General features: G+C 42.3%; 2 protein-coding genes across 7 annotated transcripts in view; one reads left to right on the forward strand and one right to left on the reverse strand.

The window, feature by feature from the left end:
- The window catches only part of ccdc177 (coiled-coil domain containing 177), an 88,352-nt gene that overhangs the window by 46,005 nt on the left and 20,763 nt on the right, over positions 1 to 21,584 (forward strand). The window lies entirely within an intron of this gene.
- smoc1 (SPARC related modular calcium binding 1) overlaps positions 1 to 21,584 on the reverse strand; it is a 41,696-nt gene that overhangs the window by 13,453 nt on the left and 6,659 nt on the right. For 4 of the 5 annotated variants that reach the window (XM_068579708.1, XM_068579706.1, XM_068579709.1 and 1 more), the window contains exons 2-9: positions 14,958 to 15,123; positions 14,317 to 14,400; positions 12,404 to 12,516; positions 12,080 to 12,179; positions 9,608 to 9,655; positions 6,456 to 6,545; positions 5,977 to 6,057; positions 1,980 to 2,172 (exon numbers count right to left, since the gene is read on the reverse strand). In XM_068579708.1, coding sequence (XP_068435809.1) covers positions 1,980 to 2,172; positions 5,977 to 6,057; positions 6,456 to 6,545; positions 9,608 to 9,655; positions 12,080 to 12,179; positions 12,404 to 12,516; positions 14,317 to 14,400; positions 14,958 to 15,123 — 875 coding nt within the window. The remainder of the gene's footprint in view (positions 1 to 1,979; positions 2,173 to 5,976; positions 6,058 to 6,455; positions 6,546 to 9,607; positions 9,656 to 12,079; positions 12,180 to 12,403; positions 12,517 to 14,316; positions 14,401 to 14,957; positions 15,124 to 21,584) is intronic. The other variant, XM_068579710.1, reaches the window with a different exon arrangement.

Below are 21,584 nucleotides of genomic sequence, written 5' to 3' on the forward strand. Positions count from 1 at the left end.
ATATTTTCCTTTCCAGGCCTCAGAACAATCTGGAGCTTAAAACCAGCAGACATTAATGATGCAGGAGAAATCTATTTGTCTGTCCTCATTATGAAAACATGCTCTTTACTGCATGGAGCTGTCCTCATTCAGGCTGCTCTGGCTTCATAAAACTGCTGTGCAACCGATTGCTAATCCATGTATTCACTGTTTATCTGCAAATAACTACTGACAGTGATTAGCCACTCTGAATTAGATCGGAGTCGTTTCAGAGCCATAACAAACTGCTCGGCATTCTGCGTGGCATGACTCGTTTTCTCCTGGCCGTTGCATCAGTGGTTCTGCAGACATGTAGGATGGAAAATGGAGCTTGTGTCTCATTTGCCTTTTCTTCCTTTTTCTTTTTCAAAGCAAAAGCAAGTTGCCATTTCTTTTCTTCAGTCTGCAGAGCCGCTGATCCAAGAAGGGATGTCTGATGCATGAGTATGCACATTGCTGTCCAGAGGGAAGAAATTAGGAAGAATGACATGAGGTCTAGACCCCAAAAAAAAAAATTCTTATGTGATGAAATAGTCGCCTCAAGGGTGTCATACAATATCTCTGAAATGCGTTAGAGAATTTGCTCTGTGTAAGTGATTTATGTTCCCTTTTTTTTTTGGTGGCGGTCAATAATGAATACGTTTATTTATTGATTTTAAAGTAAACCTGCATTGTCCTGTGTTTTAACTATAGTAAGGCCACCAACTAACTCTGATACTCGGCGCCTCATCCTGTGAAACATAAACCCTCTTGTAAGCGAGAGAATGATGATGCCTCTTGAACAAAAACAGCTCATCAGTCTACCGGTGCACGCCGACATTTTTTCTAACATCCAATCTCATTTATCTGTCGCAGTGTTTCACAAGATATAATATTCACGTTCCAGATACAGTTCATAAAAGGTTTTCAAACAACCAAAACATGAGCAATGGGCATCATTGATTCAACATTGCCTCTTCTCAATACCGGTGACGTACAGCTCTTGCACAAAGTCTCTCTCCCCCTCCCATTTCCTTGAAAGCGGCATAAACAGCAGCAACTGCACTGAACAGACGCTGAGTGTTTATGGTCAACTCCCAGATTTTCCCATCAGGGATTCAAAGCTTTTTATTTTGCCAAGTGAACTGGCAGGAGCAACTTACATCAATCACATCAACAACTGATGTATAATTCCTCAAGACCTTTAAGATCTTAACAATTAAAAACACATTTTAGCTGTTGGCTCGTGGGATTGCAATGCTGGTCAAGACTGAAATATATCAACAACTAATTGATGGATTGCTATGACATTTTGTACAGATACCCATGATGCCGAAAGGATGACTATTAGCATAGTGATGTTAGCATTTAGCTTGGAGAAACGTGCTTCAGTAAAGCTTCATAGAGGTGCCATAGTTCAAATGAATACTGTGCGGGTTTTTTTTACCACACTTTATTTGAAAATACTCACCCAGGCAAAATATACATACATATATATATATATATATATATATATATATATATATATATATATATATATATATATATATATATATATATATATATATTAATATATATATTAATCTCAGCATACTTGAGTATACTTTAGTATACTTGAAGCTCTACTTTTTTGTGCTAAATTGGAACAACTTAAAATATACTTACATTTCAAGTATAATACTGTGTATGTGCTAATATACATGCCAATAGCTCACTTAAATTGTGTTTTATATTTGAAATATTATATTATAAATTATTAGTAGTATTTTACAAATATGTAAACATTACAATTTTTATATATGTATTATGTGCTAATAGTATACAATAGTATTCCATTAGCACATTATAAATATAATAGTATTGTGTTAATGGTATCCAAAAAGTACTATAACCAGAATAAATACTGTATACCAAAAGTATAACTTTAAGGCTGCAGTCTCGCTTGATTTAAGTGAAGTGGTTTTTCTCATGAATGTCATTACCTGGTGGATGTTCCAGGAATGGGCCGCCCCGTGTCCACCAGAACGCACCAGCAGTAGCCTGTGGACTGGTGGCACTGGACCGCTTTGTAAAGGCCTCCGGGCCCGCAGTCGGGGATGAAAATGGCCTCGCGAGGATTCTGCCGAGCCTCGTCCAGTGCACTCTGTCGCTCCTGGTCACAAGAGGGAACTTTCTCTAAAACCGTGAGAAACACACTCAATACCACAATCGGAAACCAGAAACACACAAAAAAAATGAGGCAGATGCTAAAGAATACTGCATGCATATATGTCTTTATAATATATAGAGAGATATATCCATATATCTAAACCAAACAAAGTGCTAAAACCTAATATCTATTCATCTACCTCAAACTACTTCCTACACAAACTTTCTCTTAATGCTACTACTGTGAGCAAATTCAACTTGACTTGTTTTTAATAGACAGTTTGTGTAGGATAAGATGAAACACTGTAGACAAAGCAAGAAGAGATACATGAACCTGAACAAAGCATTTATGCTTGTATGTGGTACTTGGTGTAAGTTACTATTTGGAGCTTGAAGTAGCCCAACATTGCATTTTCCATCAAGCTTTGATTGTGGTTGGCCAGCTACTTGTTGGTAAAAGGCACACTCTTTATAGAGCAACTTATTTAAACTATTAATATAGCAACTTCTTTCTATTGGCCTATGATGCAACTGACTCCCAGGCATAATTCACCACATTGTTAAACAGTATTAAAGGTAAGTGTGTGAGGGTTATTTTGACCATGAACGGCAATTATTGGCTGGAATACTGTAGAAATTTCACAAAAACAAGCATTTTTTTGTTACAACCTGTTATCATGTGACATAAATGCCATGGTAAGGACAGGACAAGGCAACTGAACCATCTCTGTGACAACTAAGTGGATCCTAATTGAAGTTTTCAAACCCGGTGTTGCGTCAGAAAGGCTTCTGTCACACAAGCAAACCGTACGACGCTGCTTCACATATTCTGGACACAGCGACAAGTTCGACTGCTCCCGCCATGAACCCTTTATGAGTCTTTCCTCGGTCTGTATCGGGAAGTCGTTTCACACGATCTGCCGTATCGATCTGTTCAACAGCAGCCTCTCGGCCCTCGAGAGATGCTCCTGCGACCTCGTGTCCCAGCGCTCTGTATTTACATTCACTTCCATTTAGTCCATCGCTCACTCTTGAGCCGAGTACAACAGAGCGGCATGCTAAACTTGTTACTGCGACGATGAAGTGTGTTTTTACCGCTCCTCATCCGTTCTTCATGTTACGTTTAAGTGCTCCGTGAAGCGTCGAGACTATGATGAGAGGTAGCAGCGTGGATACGGCGACAACACGGAATAATGTCCAAAGTGAAGAAGCACTGAACAACAACCAAGACATTTTGCATCAGCGGGGTCTCGAGCTTTCATTTCCCCGGAGGATCGAGACCCCGTGGCTGACAGAATACATCCTGAAAGCCGGACTGAAACGGAGCTTTCTGGGTCTATACAGCATGCACTGAGGAATGTATTGCTTCAGTACTTTCACCATCAGCACTAATTGGATGGCAAGTTTCTTCTTCAGTAGTTTGTTGGAGTTGATAAACAGGAAGTGATTCTCTAGTTTTATTTCACAAAACACGATTTACAAATGTTAAACACAATAGTCCTTTGTAATCCTCATGGTAATGTGAATAAGAATGAAGATGTTTGCGTGTGTGTGCGTGCATGTTTCCTGAGCATGGCTGCCAACAGAGAGCTAAGCGTGTGCCGACACCAAAGACGTTTTTCTCCTGCGAAGACTCACACTCAAGTGTTCTTAGCGCAGCGGCTCCGGCCCTCGCCAAAGTTCCTTCACATCCAAATTATTTAGCAGTGTTTATTATACAGAGGTTATGCTGGCGCCAGACGCTAGGAATCCCAAAAGAAAATTGTTTTTATACATATAAATGGAAAATGGCTGGACACTGGCGATGTAATCCTCTCAGTTTTGCGTGGAGTTGAAATTGAATCTACGACTTGGTTGCCCGCCTCGGATATCTGCATTTCTTATCTATTTATTTTGTATTTTTGTTTCTTTTTCAATTTTATTTCTCTTCCCTTGACAGGAAACGACTGAATAGAAACACAAACCCTCAGGAAACCGATATTGTCCTGAAAAACCTAAAACAAAAAAAAGGAACCCACACAATGGATGTGCGTGTTCTGTGTCAGGAACTATTTGCTCGTTGTTGTGGTGGAAATGTGCTGATAATGGACCAAAGATGAACATCTGCAGTATCTTTCAGATCAGACTTGCCCTTTTTTCAAGCCTTTCCCTTCCCTGCCCTCGTCCTCCAGGCTTTGGACCAAGTGAAACAGTTTTAAAATCTGTCTTTCTTTCTTCATGATAAACGTTTGTCTCTCATGCCTTCACTTTCCTTTTCTTTCCCTCTCTGCTTCTCTCTATCCTAATACCTCCCTCTCTGGACTCACCCCACCCACTGCTCTCTCCTCTTCAATTCACTCCAATGGCTTTCAGCTGTGGGTAATCACTGCAGCATTGGCAATAGCGAGCCCTCTCTGCAGTTAAAATAGTGGAAGTATTAGTAATAGGGGAACTCTGTGAGTAGGTATGTAGGTGCATGTGTGTTTATGACCTCAAGGGAAACAAAAGCAGAGATGATGGAGAGTTCCTTGGCAAAATGATTGCGACGTTTGCGGCACGATTGTCTTACTTTCGCCAGCATGTTTGGTCCCAACGCGTTACTGTCATCGCTCATCCTGCTTCAAAGTAAAACGATTCAAGCTGCCTTCAACTACACATGCAAATATGATTAGAATTTAGATAAAACAACTTTTAAGTGTGCAGATTTTCATCCATAATCATGGCAAGTTAGCGGTTAGCAAGTTTGTGGTTCTTCCCACTCTTTTATAAATGACCTGCACGACAGAGCGCTTCCCTCTCCTTACAGCATTGAAACAACAGCACGTCGAAGTCTGGCAACAAAGCAAATCCTTTTTGAAAAATGATCCTTGCGTCGCTTTGCCCAAGCAAACACGTTTCACTAACACAATCTCTGCATCGCTCTAAATCATCATCCAGAAATCCAGTCAACGAATAAGGTAGTTTATGTTCACAGACGGGAGGGGGAAGAGGGGAGGGCTGCTTTCTCAGTACTCTTCCAGTGTGTAGGGGGAGGAATACTCTAAATATTGAGGATTCGTTGCACCAAAACTTCTGACTTGACACATTTGCATCATGATCTAACGTGCAGACGAGGTGGATATGTGTATTTGTGCAGACGCAGAGGCACATGGACATGAAGTTTGGCCAATGTGTTTGAAGATAAATCTTGTTTTAACATTTTGATGCTGGGAAGACAACATTTAAATTGAGAATCACTTGAAACTATTCTGCTAAAAAAGACAGTCTCTAGAACAAAGGCATGAATAAATAATACTGCAGACTCTTTTTTTTAACAAAAGGCAAACCTCAATCAATATAACAGCGAATCAGCATCCACACATTCCCCCTTTCACATCCACTCACTGACTTGCTGCAAAGCGTGGAAGGTGTACCCAGAGGGGAGTGGACATGTCGAGTAATTGAAAAGGAGACGGAGAGAACTAAACAAATTACACCAAAGGAAAGAAAACAAGAAACATAATACCGGCACCACAGCGCTGTCCTCAAACTGGGGATGTTTTACATTTAATCCTAAACTAGTGACTTTGAAATCGGAGTTGATACTTTAACTGTGTCCGCTTTATTTAGACTACTTTTTTTTTGGTGTAGTTTTTATTTTCAAGACCAATACGAGGCTAATAATTGTATCCTGAACATATGTTCAGGGACGTGATCCCTTACTGGCTTCGCGCTAAACTGCTATGGGTACTGCGTTGATAGTGACCTGATGCCCGATTGTTCTAAACCATTTTCAATTGTTATTAAAGTTTCATATCAAGGAAGAATTCATGCGTGAAGGTCTCAGAAGAAGAATGAGTTTCTTTGTCTCACCTTGCTTTCTGGAAGTGGAGCTGTTCTGCTTATTCTCCTTATAAACCAGCTGTTTTATCCACAGTGTTGGAGCAGTTATCTCTGCAATGAAGGCAACACAGAGTACAGATCAATAACTAACAGCACACTTCCAGATGATCGCTTTATTTAAGCCTTGATCCGCCAGCGGCTGCATTTTTCAAACCCTTGCACAGTCAAGCTTTGCCCACAGAACCAACATGTACAATTGCTGTCAAGATCCCCAGCATTTCAAAAAACTAAATATGTCATCTGGTATTTTCAACAGCTGGAGTTTTCCATTTAATATAATTGTGCATTCTTAAGAGATGAATAATACAATGAAGACACACTGCAGCTTCCCAGAGGTGTCGGAAACAATGTGAGGATCAACTAGTTTAAAAGTACATAAAGGAGAAACTCTGTGAAATCACCCAGCAGCCACTGTGTTACAGGTGGATGAGTCATAAGAAGAGGCTTACCGTCTCCCTCGGGGGGGACGTGAGTCTCCATGGTGGGTGTGGGCTTGGAGCCATCATCTGGGTTGAGGGTGAGAAAGAAACGGAAAGAGACTACCATTATTGAGGTTAATACAATCTACTCTCCAGAACTGTTGAATTGTTGGGATTTGCACATGGCCCGGCCAAGAAAGATAGAAAATCAGAGAGAGAGAGAGAAAGAGAGAGAGACAGATTGAATAATAGAGAGATGATCACACACATGTGGCTCCACATCTCTCACATACACATGAATCTCACACCAACACGCTCGCACCAACATGATCAGGCCGCACATTTCACACACTTCCTCACAAACCACACCGTAAACCACACACTCTCTCACACACACACACACACACACACACACACACACTTGTATAAACACACTTAAGGAGATCATCCTCCCCATCATGAGTGCAGTGCAGGTGTAGCTCACCCTCAACTAATCCAATCACAGAGGCGAACGGACCTCTGAACAATTGAAGTTAGGTGTGAAGAAGACTGAACTTCTTCCTTGAGAGTCTAAATAAAATGATGTCGATGTTGATTCGGTCTATAAGGTTGGTCTGCCTAAAAAACGCTCATCTACTGTTTGTAGTAGCCATGCACAAAGATACTGGTGGACTCCCGAGGGTAGTTTCTAATGACTTTGGTGACCATTATTCTGGCTCCACCCCAAAAATCAACCTCAGCATTTGTTCTGGATATTCAAGAATAAGTCTACTCCATTTGTACTTCACTGCTCCATTTGTACAGTACAAATATGGAAACATTTATTTTCCCAAGTGGATAAACACTTATGGGATTAATTACCTCGTGGTCTTTCCTGCAGCATCATCCTCAGGATAAACCTGGTCCTGATTCAGGTGTGTTCCTCGCATATGAAGCAATGGCTGAATATGATTTACTTGTGTATATATAAAAAGCACCAATAACCGTTCGACCAGTGCCTCTTTAATAGTGTTTCTCGGTTGGATTTGGCCCCATGCTTACCAAATTACATGCTAACCCCATAGCACATAAACCAGTAGCATTTCTTTAAGATCACCACATCACCATATTTATGACTATTCATCACAATTAAACTTAATGAAACCCCTCCCAAGTGTCTTTGCTCCCAGGCTGAATAAATGATCATTCTCTTTCATTCTAGAGAGTCACAATGACTACAATATTGCAGTACTGCGCTATTGACAAGCCAACCACAGGAGATGACATGCAACGGCCACAACCTCTTTTCTTCTTTCTTTTTTCATCCTTGCAATGGGAGTGCCGCATTTTTACACTATGCTGCAATTGCGAGCAGCGTGATGCGGTGCAGAGCATCATTGGGCAAAAGGCTAAGCTAGTTACTGTCCCTTTTTTAATTTCTTTTTTTTTTTTGCTGTCCAATCACAGTGAAGGAGGGGGCTGAGATGAAAATACCAAAGATACCAACCGTCACTGTCATCTTTGTCATTTAATAAGCAACAATACACAAAATAATAACCTAAAAATCAAACCAATTGCACTAAAGTCAGGATAAATGCACATCAATTGATGTAAATGATTTGCACAAAAGAAAGATTCCTTCACCACGAAAGCACTACTTTCATCCTCAATTCTCTAAAACGTTGGATGCCTTTGGGGAAAATAATATCAGAATTTGATTAAATTAAGTACTTAGATATCTCTCCAAAAATGTTCTCATTTTGGCCTCCAAAACTTGTTTACAAGTTATAATGAAGTGGTCTTTAACTTTTAGTAAAAATGTTCGCTGGCATCTCATATTGATAAAATAATGCGTTTACTATCCATAGTTAACAGTATGCTCTTACTGGTTGAGAAAAAGAAAATATAAATAATGAAATACTATTAAATGTGTGAGAGTTGCTACTGTATGTTTTTATCCCGGTGTGAGAAATGCAAACATCTGTACTCACACTCGTAGGATGACACAACTGGATGAAAACTATTTATGTTCAGTCACTTTTGCTATCAGACTAAAACTAAATGATGTTGAATTGGATTTATAACATTACATTTTACTGTGTAACACAGGCTGAAAGAGTCAATGTCCTATTTTAAGAAATCCATAAGTTGTAGTGGATCAAAGAGAACGCCGTGAATTCAGCGACCCAGAATACTCACCCATGTGCAGTGTTGGAGCATCTGGAAAATTCCTTAGGAAATAATGCGATCAAAAGCAAAAACCACAGAGAACCAGAGTCATTCTACACACACTAAAGTCCTTAAATCAGATGGCTTGTCAGCAAATTGAAACACTTGAGGTCAAACTGACCTGATCTGCTCAAACTGTGAACAATAAAACACAGTGGTTACTGCGTTGTCTCGGACCAGTGCAGACCTGGGTCAAACACTGGTCAGAAATAAGCACCTGTATTTGTTTAGGTTCCTTTCTGACAGCTTTTTTAAATTTTTTAAACTTCCTAAAATATCCAATGTGAATCACGCTGATGATGTCGACTGAGCTGCATGTTACAACAAATTCTGTGACTTACAGTATTTGTCATTTACTGTTTGATCCAGGTCTGGACTGTGAGCTACAAACTGCTTAGGGGGGGAAAACAGTTATTTAGAGCATCGACAGCAAACCCTCAACAAGAACTCTCTCCTGTATAAAACAACCTACGGGTTTGGAGACAACTGACGTGCTGAATAATAAAGAAACCTCGAGAGACTGCCCATCTCTTCCGGCTATAAACAAATCTTTGCAATAATTTTCACTTCAGCTTTATTAAATTGATTGAATTACTTTGACGAAACCAGAAAGAAAACTGTAGAACTACAGTCATTCTATATCATTTTCATAATGTACAGTTGCAGCAACAGATCCAATATGAAGAAAGACATAACTAGTGTTTGAAACATACAGTACTGTCGGCGCCATGCTTACATGCCAAAGAAATAAATGCTAGTTTTACGATGTATTATTTAGCTTTAACATTTACATCCAAATCCACTTAGTGAAACATCCCTTGTGTTGCTTTCTGCTCTGCACAAATATGGACTTTGCACGGATCAAGAGGAACAAAACCAGGTTAAAAGATATTCTGAGCTCTTTCTGTCTCTTTCACACAAATGGAAGCACTCGCACGCATGCACACGCAAACGCACAGCGGATCTCATCTCACCTTTTCTACCAGAGTTCGGTGGCCCAGGCGGTCTATCGGTTACTGACCCTAGAAAGAGAGAAAACACAACACGTTCAAAGCAAAAGACTAGAAGGCAGCAGCAGCTTCTGTGGAAAGTTTAAAACATTTGATTCTCAAAGGCCGTTTATCCATTTTAGAAACCAAAAAAAAGCTTCAAATTTACCACCTTATTTCAAATGAATGCGGGATTGTTCGATCGAAACAGAAACACACCCACATTTTACCCAACTCCCGGACATCTTGACTCAGTTAGACGTCATCATCATCATCATATTCTGTTAGTACTTGGCAGCAGGCACACATTGAATCATTAGGCTCGTTGCGTTATTCTGCTGACTAATGTAAACCTGTGTGAGCGTCACCATCTGTGGATATGTGGTTAAATTAAGAAGTGCATTGGCGAAATATCATTCTGGTTTGGCACATGCAAGTAGTCGTGCATGCATGGATGCACCATGGGGGCAAATTAGAAGAGTGCAACCAATTACAACGAACGGGCAAAGTAGAGACGTTTTGAGTAAAGTGCAACTGGAAGGAAGTTTACTACCTGACAATCCACTTGTCCCAGCATGAGTTCCCATAAATTCACGGAAGTTTCCTGCAAATGTATGTGAGATAATTGATTTGGGTCATAGTTTACAGGGGCGTCGTTGGGCGTGTACGACTGTAGCAGCTGTATACAGTTTCAGGTTTAACCCAGTGGCATATATACCTTTGCAAGAAACAATGAAGCTATTGGATCTTATGCAGGACAGAAAGGAGACTGGTGGAGACATCATTGTTCCATTAACTACAGTTGAGAATCTACTGAAATGATTTCGTCCATCGAGTGCTGATGGAAAAAAAGTCACTGGTGTGGATTTTTCAGAAGTTGGTTCTTTGTTGTTTTTCCATGAACCTGTTGCATGCCATCTTTACAGAGGTGACCTCTGAGGGAACGAAGAGCTACAGAATCCTAAATGAATGATTGTCTCATCCCTGTCGAAGTATAATCGACTCAATCAGCTTGGTTTGTGGTCTGTCGTAAGACACAAGAAGATGGTACAAAACATGAATGAACTGTGTCAACTTAGTGTTCAGTTAGCGCCAAAAACTGCTGCGACGAGGCCTCTACTTCCAGCTATCTCATGTGGACACACAACTGAAACAGCTGTGCCACATTCAGGGAGAGAGGGCAAGCTCAAATCGTGTGGCAACTCGTAAGCGCTGAGAGATGCCACAGGAAATGCCACAATTTGCGCCTGCTCGTACTGCATTCAGGATAGTTTCTTTTTTTAAGATTTTAAAAACAATCCATGAAGAAGTCTGGCTATTTTCACCAAATACCAATTACATATTAGGGTCCTGTTGTGCACAGACGTGTCTCTCTCTACATGCACAGTGAATTGTTTCATGCCAAAAAACAGCTTTAGAAACACAACATAACTGAAGCTTGCTCCAACGCTTCATTTGTGAACTTTACTGATTCTATTAAAAAGATTGCAACTCAGCAGGTGCCAAGGGAAACCATACAGCTGATTAGTACCTCGAATGGCAACATGGAGAGAAAGGAAGGCACAGAAGATTGATGGGGAGAGAGAGAAAGAGAGAATGAGATAAGAAAATTGAGGGAGGAAAAGACAGCGAGAGCAGGAAAGACTGGCGGTCTGATGAGCAGCTTCAGAGGGGCATGCGACCGCTCTCACCACACTCTCCACACAAAATGTGCTCCACATGCTCTCGTGGCTGTGCAATCCAATTCTGGCAAAGACCCCTGTGTATTATCCTCTGAGGGCAAATTATGGTGATTATCATAAAGTGTTCCCATCCAGGATGAGTGTTCGGAGCGCCGCTCTCTTCTCCTCCGGCCTGCTGCGAGCAGTTAGACGAGGAGGAGGCAGGAGGCCCCCTGGATGTATGGCCATTAGCCTTCTCGTTGACCTTGCACCTGCTGTATGCCACATGACATGTAATACACATGTGCCCACAGCATAGCAAGACAGAGCCTCTTTAACTGTAACAGACCCAGACGTACGTCCCGCCTCGAATTGTCCTGCGTCCAGAGTCTTTTGTTTGATTAGCAACTGAAGCCTATGAATTAAAGCTTTCTTTTTGAATTGTGACAAATACTCCAATTCCGAAAGAGTCTGACAGATAATTGGCTCCAACCTCAGGGACTTGGCTTCCAAGCACTTCCTGGCTCCAAGATCTTACAACTGCAGCCACCATTGAGACGCTTTTTAAATGCTCGTTACGCCGCCTCACCGCCCTCGTAAAGAGCTGTCGGGAAACATCCAACCCTTCTACGGGATTTTTTTGTCACACAACCTGGTAGACATTACTCCAAAGAACAAATAACTAATCACTAATGTGCGCAGTGCCGAGGCGGGACAGACGCAAGCTCTGCTGCCGATGTTAAGATGAGATTCATATGAAAAACATTGTTTACCCCCCTTCACACTCCCCCAGTACCTGAACACACCGGGGTCCTGTTATGCACAGAGGAGCCACTCACTGGCTTGCCGTCACTGGTGACACACCAGCAGTATCCTGTCATAGTATGGCACTGGACCTGCAGATGAAAAAGGTAAATCACACTGATAGCTTTGTAATACACGCGGTTATGTTTGGTTAGTGTATTTCAGAAAAGGTGAAGAGCACAATAGAGGACTTCTGTCGGTGAAGTGAAACTGATCTCTGGGGCGACGTGAAGGGGGAACGGTTCTCGAGGGCCTGTTGGGAAAGTGAAGGATAAAGAGGAAGGGGAAGAAATCTGCGGTGGTAGCAGAGACAGACCTGCGCAAATGTTCCATCCTCGTTGCATTCTGGGATAAACATGGACTCCTGAGGTCTCCTGGCTTGTTCCAAAGCCTGGTTCCTCTCAACGCGACACTTGGACTGACCTGCATCTGTAACAGATTAACAGGACAGCGCGCTCTCACACATTGTGTACAAACAGCACCGCTGTTTGTGTACCTATTTATTTTTTACCGAAGACGTGCGTTTTGTGTCAACAACGCGCCGTTCACGCCTCGGAGGAGCCGACCTGCGCGACCTCGGTTTACTACTTTTGGCCACTGAGCCTTGCTCAAGGACACCTTTTTGATGGACGTGAAGGGAGAAGAGCATTATTTATTCACTCATTTGAAACGCTCCGTCCAAACCACATTGTTAGTGCCGAGGAGTGCGTCATGGACTCGGCGCTGATGTTTTGAAATGCCAGTGGAAACTGACTGACTGGCTGTGTTCCTGCTCTCGGGGGACGCACATGCGAGTGGCTGAAAGGTCAGAGACTGAATCCCGTCAGTAACTACTGTTTTTACTGCCCTCACAGCTCCCGTAGACCTGAGCTTCATGTTCAAATGTTCGTGTGTACACGCTCACACCAGAGAGCTGACCGGTGCGACCGCAGCCCTCCACTTTTGGCCAACGTTCTCCCTGGAAGAATAATAGTTGTTTTTTTTTTAAAAACGTGTCTCTGGACCTGAAAGGAGACAGACATGTTGTCTCCTCCGGAGTCAAAGACCGACTGGCTGATGAAGTCACCGACATGGTCACACATATTTATGAACGTGGACTTTGGCTGAGAGCACATTAAGTCTGACTCTGGAAACGAGGCTTATTAAACATAGTGGCGCTTGTGACGTTTAGACAACAAGCAAAATCAGCCCAATGTCCAACGGAAGATCTCGACAAACCATTTAAATACGTCTGTGCTCGCCAGTTCTGAAGAGGCAGAAATAGCGAAACATCCGAAGGTTTGTTTCTTTATTTATGTCGTGAGGAGAGTTTGATTGACTACCAAACACATGCTACATAACCAAAACTTCACTCTATAATCTCTTTGTTTTGAATAATACGCCCTTTCTCGATGATTGAAAGCTAAAATATGAACAAGCTGCCTGTTGTAATAGATGTAGCAACGTGTTTATTGTTGTTTGCTGTGCCAGTTCGCAGTTTATATCTCTTGTAGTCAAATGTATCCGTTGTGTTTAATCTGAATCTCACGCACACCTCAATAGGCCTTCGCCAGGCGCTGCCATTGTGTTGGTTCATAAACCGCCTGCCTCAATAAAGCAGCAGTACACTACAACAAAACGAAACAGGCCTGCTGCGTCGACAAAGACTGCGTGAGCTTTGCCCAGCTCTCCTTTCCTTGGCACGCCTCTGATATTATGAAACATAACCATGTATTCAGCATACAGAGGGAACAAAATTCACTCCAAAAATGGATTTGGTTGGGGAATGCTGCTTTCCTAATGGACAGTGAGGCTGAACAAAAAAAGTAGTTGGGTGTGTGTGTGAGGGGGGTGAAATGGCATGTTCCAACCTTGACTCTAGACCTATCAATCTCTGCTGTTGTTGAGTGGCTGGCATCCAGAGTCTGAGAAAGTGTGTGATCCTGGTCTGTAAAAACTTACACGCCTGCAGCGAGGCGGAAAATGAAAGACATCTTTAGTTCAGTTCCACTTTGGAAATCTACTCTTCTCTTCTACTTTTCTGTCTTGGCGTTCACTCAAAGCTGCAACAGCTTTTATCTCAATAAACCAGTGTGTTGTTTAAGTTTACACTATATAGCCTCGTATTTAGTGCTTGCTCTCAGTCTTCGTTACAGAGGGCGGTCTTCCCATTTGCGCTTCATCTCCTCGTCATCGCTCCCTGTCTGTAGTCCTGTTGATCTAATTCAAGCGTCGTTTTCGTGGCCTTACCTTTGAGCTCCACGTCTCTCGTCTCCAATGTGGAAGTTGGCGCTGGAGCCACCGGCAACTGATCGTTTCTCACCCAATTTTTACCTAAAACACAGAAAAGTCACTTGAAGCTTAGAGGAGTCATGGCGGCAACTGTATCGTATATCAAATCAACGTTTTTAGATTTTTTAATTAACCTTTTTAGCCAAAGAGACAGAAGCTGGCAATATGAAGTTGTATCCATCTTTCCCACTAGTTGGAATACTCTCTTCCATTTATTTCAGTATGTTTTGTCAAATTTAAGGACTAGATTATATATGTTATCTCTGTTATACTACAGTCAAGTAGTGCTGCAGTTGTAAGCTCAGCCTGTCTAGAAAATCCTTGTTTGTGCATTCATGGAAACTCCAGTGAATAAGAACCTCCAGCGTGCCAGCTGCTGACAAGAATTGTGTGGAAATAAGACAAACAATGTGCGAACGTTCACGTCATGAACACGTTAACAGTTTCTGGCATTAAAATTTTTTTTTTTTTTTAAAAAGTCACGGATGACTCACAAGAATCTGAGTTTCCTTGAATGCACCCTGACAAATGACTCCATCTGCGGGTGGGTTTGCTCAGAGCCCTGGCATCCAGCAGAAAAACGCGAGTTCGGTCCTCACCTCGACAGCGGCCGCGATACGCCAGCGTCAGCGTCTTGTCTTTGCAGCGCGCCCGCTGCAGCTCGCAGCCGGTCTCGTAGCTCCGGCCGTCCGAGCCGCACACCGGCTTGCCCTGCGTCCGAGAGCAGATGACCCCACACTGATTGTCTCTGTCTCCGATCAGCCACTGCAGATGAGAAACAACAACACAACGGTGTAATATTACACATATTCAACTCCCCCCTTAAGGTTCCACGTAATGCAACAGTCGCATCTGAAGAGTATTGAGCTTTTTTTTTTCCCCTCCCTCCGCGAAAAACTGGTTTTGTATTTGGCTCCCTTACTTTCTTTCTAGTTTCACTGTGTGAACAAAGGCTGCATTCAGCTGAATCTGAGGTTTTGCCAGACTAACGTACAAATTGGACACATGGGTCACTTGCCCATTTCGCTCCAAACATTTCTTTCCTCGTCGAACACTTGACGGCCGCTGCCTTTCTTTGTTTAGGCTACTGTAACGAGGGTGTGAGTGGCTCTGCTCTTAAAGCTCAACCTCCAGGCTAGTTTATCTAATTGATCTTTGGCTGAAGACAGCTTGAACCTTGATTAAGTTTCAAGGGAGCCAAAACCGCATTCGGAGCAATGGGAGTCCTTTCCCCCTCTGTCTCTCCCCCAGGTCTTTACTCATGATCTATTAGTGAGTCGCTTCTACTCTGCCGTTGGAAGTCGGCCTTCTCTCTGACAGCCGTAATGGTTCTTGGCTTTCGCCGCTGCCTCAAATGTATTTAAGGTCTAAAGGATTTCAGGTGGAGCACAAACTTTACCAGGGCGGTGGAGTTGTGGGTGAGTGAGGAGAGAGAGAGTAGGTGTGCAGTGAGGAGCACCAGAATCCTCTGCAGGGAAATGCGTCCCAGCAGCAGGCCTGAGCCAACTCTGGTTGAAGACGTTTCAACTATTTTAACTAACACCAGGAGCTCTTGATTAGATCTTGATTGCTCGGCACATAGCGTTTAAACTCTGCGGCTGCTCAAACACCTGTTTCAGAAAATCAAGCAATTCTAAAGCAGCAAAAACTTTCTCTCATGCTGTTTTTCTTTTCACCCACAGTCTCTGAAAGCAATCAGCATCGTGTTGGTTGGAGAGCTCATTAGGGGCAGAGGAGGAAGGGGGCGGGAAATAACACAGCCCGTAACAAAAGGCACAGTTTCTATCATTTCAAGAGGATCTTTTCAAAAATGATCCACAGCACAAATGCGCGTGTGGCGCCCGCATGTATACAAGCACAACTTCCATCCTCCCTCCTCGTCCCAAAGGCCCGACTGTATTTTGAATAACATCAAAAATTGTTGCCGGGAGACAGATTTTTTCTCCAAACATATGAAGAGCAATCGGACCGACCTGAACAAAGTGTAGATGGCAACGAAGCCAAACCGCTGATGTCATGAACGAGCTGGTGTACAACTGGATCTCATATACAAATGAATCACCGGGAGTCTTAACCTTACGTGCTCTGAACGGATTAACCGCATGCCAGTGCATTTTATTTTTTACTCCGTCAATGCAGCGCTTTTATGGCTTTTATGCCTTTTATGCGTCGGTTATATTATTGTTATAATAAGTCCGACTGCTCCAGAGACCGTCACAGCCATCCTGTTGCTTCTTCAACCATTCTGCTCTGTGACGAATGCCAATGACATCACGCTTTTTTAAGTGTCCGCCAGTGACACTGTCCTTTTCTGGACAATTTGACCGTCACAGATCAGTGGACACGTTCACCAATCACCTAAAATCTGCTCATTACTGAAGAAGTTCAGCTCCTTCTTGAAAATACTTTTACTTACGTATTTGAAAAAAAGGGTTTTGGGGTATATTGCATGTAATAAGAAAATGTATATTGCATACTATGAAAAAGCCAAACTGAATTTAGATTTTGAAGAAAAGGAACAACGTAAAAAAGACTTCATATGCTGACACAAAGTGAATCTGTGGCTAAAGGGAACTCCATTAGTTTTGCAGGTTTTGACGCTTGAGTAAAATTCAGGGGAAAACCAAACTCATCTCTTGGGGGGAAACATAAATCCGTCTTATTGCAGTTCATCCATTTACTGTTGAGATATTCCCAAAGCCACACATGTGAACCGCATTGTGGCATGAGAAGTCAAGCAATCACAAAGGTTGGTAATAACGCATCCTCTGGGGAACATGAACATAGTTTGTTCCTGCCTCTCTGTGGAGATATGATATAAGTGGTGGAGCAACCAGCCCTTGAACTTCTAGTTTGCTTCCAAATGATGCAGACTTCCTCAGCCACCGTGGCAGCCTACGCTTACTACTTGAATGTTATATTCTTTGTCACATTCTGGCTCATCTCTCTCTGTGTGACGACTTGGAAACGACACTGGAGTTTAACCTTGTTGCAGCACAAATTGCGTATCCAAAATGTGGTGAAGTAAATGAGACGCAGGTCCGAAACTAATTATTTGAGGGTTTTTTTTTTCACTGTATACTGTTACCAGAGAGCATCTCGCCAGCACTGACAGTCGTGTTTGTCACGGACATTAATTTTCTAACTTAACTCAATCAAAAACTGAGGCCAAAATTCATGAGGTGAAGAATCTGCCAGCTGGTGAGCTAACATCACCTGTGTCCAATGCAAAGTAATTGGTTTGGATTGCGTTCATATTAGTGGAGAGAGTCACTCTTTTTCAAGCTTGTTTTAGTCCTGAAACGACTTATTGGGGGGAAAACATTTAATAATTTCACCCCACAGTCCAGATTTGTACTGGACTGGCTAGGATTTTTATTTTCCCGTAGAGGAATGATCATTGCATCGTGTCTGTAAGCGCAGGCAGGTACTCCACTATCTGTAAAGAGGAATGAAAGAGATTAGGCTTTTCCTGAAATAGAGAAAGACACTGGAAGATCCTGTACCTTCCAGATAAAGTCAGGAGATGAGGTAACAGGGTGGTCCAGAGTTTAAAAAAGTGTCCTGACAATACTGTAGAGGTTTTATCAGCACATAAAACAATATATCTCTTAGAATATCCAAGTTCTGAGCACTCGTTTGGCTGCTTTAACTCCATTAAAATGCTGATACTTCTCATAAATTGATTTAAAAAAAACTTGTTTAACAAGGTGGAAGGGATGTTTAAAGAAAAAGAGGACAATACTTCAGAGGACACAGGTCCAACTGGCCTCGCCGTAACAATATGTCCAGAACAAGCCAGACAGTTTAATGTGATCTCAGCTTTGGCATTGAAGCATCGTCGAAAAAATCTCTTGTCTGACAACGCGAAGTAAAACTAAATCATGATGTGCCTCTTCATGAGAGAAGTGCAGACAGGGAGGAAAACACAGCACATCGTTTCATTTTTAACTTGCGTGTCGTCCTCTTGGCTTCGGTGAAGGACGGGAACAATTCAGTAGTCGGAAAAAGAAAACGTGTATCTGCATCCTATCAGTTTTTTCCTCCCTAGAATAAAGGAGCACGTGGCTCGAAGCGAGCCGTCGCATGTTCCCCTCGCAGCAGAAGTGGTTAGAAGAACTGTGGGTGGAAAGCAGTTTGTCTACGTGATGAACTTTGAAATTGGTAAATCGGTATACAGAGCAAGCTTTTCTAAAAGAGTGATTTATCCAGCCTCTCATCCGGATTAAGAGCCACAGAGACGGGCCTGTCCTCCCCGTTCCTGACGCACAGCCTTAATGGATTCAGCCCCTCTACCTCCTCTGTCATAATAAAACATTAAATCAAAGATTTTGAGACGACATTGTCCAGTAAGTGGAAATAAACACTCCCACCGAGTTCTCCCACACATAGTCATTTCTTAGTCATACTGTCCCACCCACAGACTTGTCTCCCGTAAAGGATCACAAACAAAGTTTCCGATTTACAGTTGGAAGCTCTGTTACTTGAGTTTAAGATATTGTTTAAAAAGGAATGCATGCTGAAGGGAACATGGGGCCAATTTCACTTAACTGTTATTATAAACTCTGATATTAGAGTTATCATGAGGGACAAATAGTTTGTACAGTCTGTTTTTCACTCTGACTTAAACAAACTGGACATAAAGAGTTAATTAGTGAGCTTCAGAGGTGCTTTTAAACTATTTTTTTTCCGGCAGAGACCAGCATTTCCCCCCGTTTCCATTCTCTATGCTAAGCTGACTGACTGGAGCTTCATATCTAACAGACTGAGCGAGGTGTTGATTATCACATCAAACTCAATTAAAGTGGATCAGTGAAACTATTCCTGCTAATGGCAGCAGGTCACTTACTGATGGAAGTCATATAAGGAGCTGTGTGATGCACTCTCCGTACCCTCAGCTGCCTGTGCTCGACCACACTTGCCAAAGAACTGTTTCAGATTATAACAGCCGAGGCAAAAACCTCTAAATTAATGAGCGAATCTGATCTAATCTAATCTTCTGACTCTCTGCACTGTGTCTCTGCCACTTCTCAGGTCGGATCGAGTCTCGCAACAGTCTCTACTGCACCGCTGCTTTACACGAGTTCCTCGCTACAATAAATGCGCACGTGGTTCACATTTGAAACCTGCCAAAATAAACCCACGCCAGCAGTGAATGACGCGGAGCCTTAATCACACGGTATCTGGAAGACAACTGTTAACCAGCGAGGCTCAACCAGATGAGTGAGGTTTGTCTTTTTGCACCACGCAAAGACGTTTGCAGGAAACCAGCAAAGCTTTTGACGGCAATCAGACACTTTCTGTGGTTTTCTAGTTTCCAAAAAGCTATCAGAATTGTCCCGATGTGGTAAACCCCACCCATCTGGCGTCTTGAGGAGGTTAAAACAAATACTACCAGTTATTTTCAGTTGCTGTCTGACCCAGGTCTCTTTGACCGCAATCAGCCGCTACAGTGTTAGCCAGGATTATGGGACCTGGCATTATCTCCCGAGGGTTAACAGTCCCTCATGTTAGGCCAATAATGGCCAGGGCTGAGACCCGCCCGACGTCCCATAATCAAAGACAAACAAACGCGTCTAAATTAAACAGACTAACATGTAACAGGAGCTTCTGGGGAACACGCGCTGCTCGAAATAACATTAATTACCCAAAACCTCTGGGGAGAAACTCCGTCATGCTCCCTTCCTGCTGATCATTATGTAAAGATTTACATCATAGTGCAACAGGCAGCACGTCAGAGATTTACAGAGCACCCATGATGGGTTAATCTCACTTTAACAGCCGCTCAGACACCCTTTCTTTAATTTACAAGTAGAAAAAGCTTTCTTTCAGAGGGACAAATCCCTAAACGTAGTGAGGACATGGCATCCTCTGCCCAGGAAGCAAAGAGATGAATTCAAAGATGACCTAAAGGTAAAAGATCAGGGAAGGTTCACAATGGTTTGGTACCGATATCTTGACCAGGAAACGAACGAGCACTGAGATTCTCACATTTAACGAGCCAAATTCCCCCGACAGACACACACACACAAAATCTCACACACACATACATCTCAGCCAGAAGCACACTGAGCCCTGAGCTCTCTCGCTCTCATAAAATAAGTGAAATGCAACCCCCATTGTGCAACAGTTACAGCATTAACAAAGCGGATTCTTTTTTACCGTCACCGGCAGCGAATCTCCAGTCCGAAGCCTCAGCAGTGGAAGAAGAAAACAAAGATCATGATTAGAAAATAATCATTTTGATACACGCACGCTCAACGGGCTTACAGGAGGGAAAAAAGCAAGCCAGAACAAAGGTAGTAAATAAACAAATATGTGGGTTACGTCTCTGAAAGTAAAACTTTCCAACTGGCTCATTGTGCGTCTGGAATAGAGCAGATTTCTTTGGACGGATTTTTTATGATAGAAACACACATATAACACAGTAGATCCCATTTTCACCTTCATTTTACGTATCAACCTTTTTTTAGTCAGGAATAAGCTTGTTATAATTTAATTTAACATGTTTCTTGATTTGTATCCCAGAAACACCAGTGCTGTGGTGACAGGAATAAGAGTGTGGACAAATACAAGGCGGACAAAATTAGTCTTGTTTCCACTAATAAATATTTTATTGTTTTATTCAAGTACTTCTGTGACATTCTCAGACTCATAATTGTTTGCAAAAATCCCGCCTAATCCGATGTATCTTATTTTTTATTTATTTCACATATTCATGTTCCTTGTCAAAACCTGCCGCCTACATCGCCCACAATGCAACTCAGCCGCTGACAGTTTGGCCTGAGTTTGGGTTTGCTAGTAGCGGCTAGCTGCCTGTTGCTGTGAACTAACTGCCAGAGCTCTGAGTTTTCATCTCCAAATTACTGCAACGGAAACAGTTTGATTCCTTAATAACACAAGAACATTTTTCAAGAAATTTCAGCGTGCTTGGGCATCTTTTCCACATGATAATTTTGTTGTAGCGATATTTTTTGGGGAGAGTTTTTTTTCCTGTAACAGAAGTAAACTCTGCTTTAAGTGTTAATATTCATGCTGCTATGTACAACTTGAAGTAGAACACTACAAATACAGGCTTCAATATTATTTATACAAAGCAATGGTCCCAATTTAAGCTTTCCCTCGTGATTGAAACTCAATTTATTCAAACATGTGTAGATGGACACGCCCACTTTGTGCTAACGCGTGTCGACTGAAGCTCTCACCCTGACTTCATATCACATGCT

Source organism: Clinocottus analis, unplaced genomic scaffold (genome assembly GCF_023055335.1).
Source record: "Clinocottus analis isolate CAN_PGR_092001 unplaced genomic scaffold, fCliAna1.0.p SCAF_17, whole genome shotgun sequence".
NCBI lineage: Eukaryota > Metazoa > Chordata > Actinopteri > Perciformes > Cottidae > Clinocottus > Clinocottus analis.